At 48.2% G+C, this 6,129-nt stretch overlaps 1 protein-coding gene across 8 annotated transcripts in view; it reads right to left on the reverse strand.

Moving 5' to 3' along the window:
• Positions 1 to 6,129, reverse strand: part of PHACTR1 (phosphatase and actin regulator 1) — a 571,629-nt gene that overhangs the window by 79,579 nt on the left and 485,921 nt on the right. For all 8 annotated transcript variants that reach the window (XM_023185354.2, XM_031935689.1, XM_023185352.1 and 5 more), the window contains one exon: positions 237 to 558. In XM_023185354.2, coding sequence (XP_023041122.1) covers positions 237 to 558 — 322 coding nt within the window. The remainder of the gene's footprint in view (positions 1 to 236; positions 559 to 6,129) is intronic.

Genomic DNA, 6,129 nt, shown 5'->3' on the forward strand with positions numbered 1-6,129 from the left:
TCTGATAAATGTGATTATTCTAGAGCTTTTCAATTGGCAACATTCAATTGGCAACAAGAAAAACATTTTTCTTCCATGCTTTGACCTTCAGTTTTTTGTCTCATTTTACTTTCAAATATTTTCCCCCAGTGGGGATAACTCCTTGTTCACATTCCTAAGTCATGGTCCAAATCCCTAAGCCCCTCTCCCCAGCCAATCCCTCTCCTCCCGTCTTCCCTCTTGGTGCCCACCTTTACCTTTCCAGCCTCTGCATGGTCATGGCCAGCGTTTTGTTGAGCTCGTCTATCATCCTGCAGCCCGAGGGGTGCATGGGGAGGGAGCCGGTGGTGGAGGGGAGGTGCTGGCCATGGCTGCCATACTGCAGCTGGTGCTGGATCTGGGAGGGCAGGACAGTGTGGTGATGCTGGGCCACGCCCTGCTGGCCGCTCTTCTGGGCTGTGTAGGACACCAGTGAGAGGTCTGGCCCCCCCACGGGCATACAGATCATGACTTTCTTTGGAGGTAGCGGAGGCGACAGTTTCACTGGCAGACAAGGCAATTTCACAGGGGCGCCAGGATCTACGGCAGAAAGAGGGTGAGAGGGAGACGTGAGTTAGGGGGCATCAGAAGAAACCCAGAACACCAGATGCGCTCACCTGGAAACTGTGGCCATTGAGGTGGGCCTCTTAGGTAAAATGTGTCAACTGGAGACACCAGCATGATGAGTGCTACTCAGCAAGCATCCATTGACTCTTGTTTCCTACTCCAAGTGCACTTGCACTGGCCATAAGGGCCTTCAGGTACCCAGACATTAGTGGTGTCTAATGCACAGTATGTCAAACAGAGACTTGGGAGCAGCCCAGATAGTGGGGCAGGAGGAAGGAGGCATGTGATGAGCTCTTCTGCTCATGGACACCCATGGACCGTCAAGGAAACCTTTGCTAGGATATGCCAAACTATGGTTTGGATGCAGTTTGTCCCTGCAAAAACTCATGGTGAAATTTAATTGTCAATGTAAGGATGTCAGGAGGTGGAACCTTTAACAGGTGGGGCCTAGTGGGAGGCGCCTGGGTCACGGGTGTGGATCCCTCATGAATAGGTTAGTGGTGGGTGTGAATGAGTTCTAGCTCTCCCAGGAACGGATTAGTTCCCAAGGGAGGGTGGGTTGTTAAAAAGAGTCTGGGCTCCTCAGTTTCTCTCCTTTGCTTCCTCTCTTGCCATATGCTCTCTGCACATACCAGCTCCCCTTCTGCTTTCCTCCATAGGTGGAAGCAGCCAGAGGCCCTCACCAGAAGCACAATGTTTCTCATAATTTCCAGTCTGCAGAACTGTGAACTAAAGAAATCTCTTTTCTTCATAAATTACCTAGCCTCAGGTATATTGTTACAGCAACACAAAACAGACCGAGACATGCCAGTCTACAAGATATGTCTACAATTTTGCCAGTATGATGTGAACAGATCCTTTCAAAGCTGGAACTTCCCAACAGGGATGAGATTTAAAGCCAGCCCTAGGGTCAAGTCCACCAACACCATGTCACTCTGCAAGTGCCTTTACTGCTGCCAACCTTAATTCCCTCTTCTGTCACCAAGGGATGACCATCCTGCCTTGAGAGGATGCTTTGTGAAGATTAGTTTTTACAGATCCTGGCTTGGGTACACGACTGGGGCAGGAGTGAGAGTGACTGCTGGATAGGTGGGCCCAGTCAAGTGGGGGCTGCTGAAACAGTAAGGAGGCTCCCACAGGGTACTCTAGTCTGCTGGACTCTAGGACCAACTGCTGGGTTCCATGACAATGTCATTGAGTTTCCTAGAGATCTTCCATGTTTGAGGGGCTCAGGGTCAGACTAGACCCCAGGGTATTTTTGGGAAGATGTAGTCTGCCGCTGTACCCCACATTTCTGGAAATCACCTAGCACTAGAGGGGAACCTGGTTGAACCCTGTGGATTGCAGGCTTGCCTGGGAGAAGCATGATGTGGAAAAGCACAGCAGGGAGGAGTGGGGAGTCTCAGTGCTGCACTGGCACCCCCTGCTGGGGAGCACCACACAGTTCTGACTCTCCATCTCAGAGGATCTAGTGATCTATCTGCCTTAAACGTGGACTTCCTCCAGTCTAACTCACAGTCCTGCCAAAATGACATTCCTAGAGCACAAATCTGATCACGTTCCTCCTCAGTTTAAAACCAATCCACGGACTAAACCTTCCTGATACATCATTCAAGGCCTTCCATGGGCTGGCTGCTGCTTGGTTCATCTCTTCATGTCCATATTGTACCTCTATGAAGTTTGCTCTGGTTCCCTCAGTTGGAAATAACCTTACCCATGGCACCTGAAAAGCCAGAGCAGGCTCTCTCCTATGGCCCAGATCACTCTTCTCCTGTGGATTCTACTTATTTGGTGGCCCATGGATTCAGGGTCTCCACCCTCCAAAAAGTTGACCAGGTGGCCTTGGCCATTCTCCCAAGAGCTGCTGCAGTCTTCCCCAGCTTCCTCCAGGATCCTCACCTTCCACAGATGCCTCTCCCTGTCACTAAGGAACTGAAGAGAAGCACTCATGGCTTCCCCACCTCCTCTTTAGTCCCAGCCCACTTTTCTCAACATTACCCATACCATCCACCCTCACTCCTGAACTGCTGAGTTTCCTAAACTACCTGATATTTCCATAACACTAGGCCTTTGCATGTCACTTTCCCTCAGTTTGGAATATTCTCCTCTGTTTGTCTTCTTGGTCAATTACTAGTCGCCCTTCAAGATCCAACTCACAAATAATCCCCCCTGAAAAGCCTTCCTTGATCATCTCTCTTCCCCCTCTGTGGAAAGAGAGTGGGAACGTGGATGCACATTATGTCCGCGTTAATTGTGTTAATGATGATAGCAGGAATGACGACAGTCATGATAATCAAGACTTCTATCATGCTTCCTATGTGCCAGATACTGTTCTAAAGGCTCTTTGTATTCCAACCAGTTGAATCCTTACAACAATTCTGAGGTAGATGCCATTATTATCTCATGTTTGCAGATGACGAAACAGGGTCTCTGAAGACACTATGCTGCACTTTCTGTTTACATAACTGTCTCCTCTCCCGGAGAACAGTGACGGTGTGTAATTTATTATTGTATCTCAAACCTCAGCATCTTTTTCAGTGCCCAGCTCACATCACAAGAGATGCAAATCGTGTTTACAGAATGAGCCAAACTTATGATGCTCTGCTGTGGGATGAATTCACACCTTCCCCAGAAATAGATACTCTAGGAGGGACATGTGAGCCTGAAATGGATTACAATTTTAGGATCACGCAGTTGTGGTGTATGGACACTAACTTCCGATCCTACAGCTAAGACACAGAAAATTTATGTGAAAAATCATTTCAGGGGGCCTGATAAGATTGCTCCCCAACACCAGAATGCAAACCAATCATAACCAGAAGCCTTCCGTATGTTCATTCCCAAGGGCTTATCCTGTTCATTGTGACCCCTCATGCACATGGTGCAAAGTCACCACATTCAGGAACTTAACAGGCAGTGCTAGCTAGTTCCAAAGTGCTGAGACACAGAAAAACTCAACACCATTGTCCAGTTCCTCTTACTGAAGGGTCCACTTACACGGCTTTAGAAGGTTCAGTGCAGGTGGACGCGGTGGCCCACTCCTGTAATCCCAGCACTTCGGGAGGCCGGGGTGGGTGGATTACTTGAGGTCAGGAGTTCGAGACCAGCCTGACCAACATGGTGAAACCCCATCTCTACTAAAAATGCAAAATTAGCCAGGTGTGGTGGCAGGCACCTGTAATCCCAGCTTCTTGGGAGGCTGTCAGGAGAATCACTTACACCTGGGAGGTGGACTTTGCAGTGAGCCAAGATTGTACCATTGCACTCCAGCCTGGGTTAGGGAAACTCTGCCTCAAAAAAAAAAAAAAAAAAAAAAGAAGCTTCAGTGCAAACCTAGCAAATGCAATATGTCCTGAAGTGTTAAGGATTTTGCTCCAGGACCCTTAATCCATGGTCCTTCATTTGAAAACTCTGGTTCTTTAAGGCAGGTAGGTGCTCATTTGCTTGGTCAGGAGAAAGAACCAGGAGGGCAGAGTGGAATTCTCTGCCTAGGAAGGGGCAGTGATTATATTGAGTTCTGCCCATCTTGTTAATCAATAGCTTCTTATAACATTCCACCACTTCTTGTGACTACTTCCATAGCAAAACCTACTTGGTTTAATCACTAGAAATTGGCCAAGTGAGCCCCAGCAATTCTATGAAAACAGGCAAGGGAAAAAAGGCCAACTGGACCTAGATAGTGGAGATGGTTATTCTTATTGTTCCAGGAAAGGCATGCTGGGGCCGTGGGGAACCCCCTTCCTTCTTTCCTGCTACATCTCCTTTCTGGTTGTTTTGATGCACATGGCTATGAATTAAAGAAAGGCAGAGAATAAAAGTGAATCATTTAAAATCATTTTTGGCTTAGTGGATTCCATAAAAATTAATGAAAGTGAGGAAAAGGCTAAAATCAGGTGGAATTTCCTGCTTTCTGTGAATTAGCCACGCAGTCCCTATCTTTCCCCAACATTGTGGATAACCGAGGAGAGGCTGGGCAGCTCATGTCTTTGTTAGAGCGGCAATGCCTATTTGCATATTTTTACAACATCTTAACACCAAGTCATTCCCCATGACATAACTAGTGGCACGATTTGGAACCAGCTGCGTATTATGTCATTCTGAACTTCCATGTAAGCTTTTATCTTCCTTTCCCACTCAAACTTCTGTATTCTCCGGCTTTTGACCACTACACCAGCCTAGGACACTCATCTTCTCTTATCATGTGGACAATGTGGTCTCTTTATCCCCACTGGGGACAAAGCCCTCTGATGTGTCCCCACTCTGTACCAGATATCTATCTCCCTACAGTACCTGCTGGGCATGCGTGAGGTCCATGATGGCTCCACGCTCAGTCCATGTTGCAGGTCCAAGTGTGACTCTGTCTGAGCTCTACTACAAGTCTCCCACTTACATCTCTCTCATCCACTCTGGCCTCTGGGTTTCCCGACAACCATGCTCCTTCTCTCTTCAGGGCCTTTGCTGTACTCACCTCCTGAAATGCCTTCCTGTTCCTTGATTATAAAAACTGCATTTGCCCTTCAAGCGCAAACGAAGACCCACTTTCCTCTGGCAGCCTCTCCTACCTTAACTCCTACAACCCAGGTGGTCGGCAACGCCAGGGAATTTGGTCTGTTTTGTGCTGGTTACTGCTGGCTCCATTTGGGTCAGCCTTGTCTTCCCAACTAGCTCCCGGATGGCTCCTCGTACACGCGCTGCAGCAGGACTCTGAGACTGGGCAGTGAGAGAATGTGCTTACTACCCTGAGGTCCTCAGGCCCAGGGCTGGGGAGTGCATCAGAATCACACGGACGCTCATTCCTCTTCTTAGGGATTCTAGGTTGGGTCCAGTATTGAATTTCTTTCTTTCTTTTCTTTTTTTCTTTTGAGACAGAGTTTCGCTCTTGTTGCCCAGGCAAGAGTGCAATGGTGCAACCTCGGTCCACTGCAACCTCCCTCTCCTGGGTTGTTCAAGTGATTTTCCTGCCTCAGCCTCTGATTAGCTGGGACTACAGGTGCCTACCACCACCCTGGCCGATTTTTTATTTTTTTAATTTTGTTTTTCTTTTTAGTAGAGATGGGGCTTCACCATGTTGGCCAGGCTGCTCTCAAACTCCTGACCTCAGGTGATCCACTCACCTCATCCTCCCAAAGTGGATGGCCACCCTGTCCTGGCCATCTGGCCCAGCATTACGTTTCTAAAAAACCACAGTCAAAAATAACTCTTGGCCTCTTACTTTTGCCCTTTTCTCTGAAGAAAAGGGCGCTATTTCTTAGAGCAGAGTCCTTGGAACACCGTAATATTTGCCTGATGCAACTTCATGTTCCTGGGCTTTACTTTGGACCTACTGAACCAGAATCTTTGGGCCAGACATTTGGATTTAAGATGCTTCCTGGCCAGGCGCAGTGGCACATGCCTGTAATCCCAGCACTTTGACCCTGTTTCTACTAAAAATACAAAAATTAGCTGGGCGTGGTGGTGCACGACTATAATCCCAGCTACTTGGGAGGCTGAGGCAGGAGAATCGCTTGAACTTGGGAGGTGGAGGTTGCAGTGAGCCGAGATTGC

Source organism: Piliocolobus tephrosceles, chromosome 5 (assembly GCF_002776525.5).
Source record: "Piliocolobus tephrosceles isolate RC106 chromosome 5, ASM277652v3, whole genome shotgun sequence".
NCBI classification, from domain to species: domain Eukaryota; kingdom Metazoa; phylum Chordata; class Mammalia; order Primates; family Cercopithecidae; genus Piliocolobus; species Piliocolobus tephrosceles.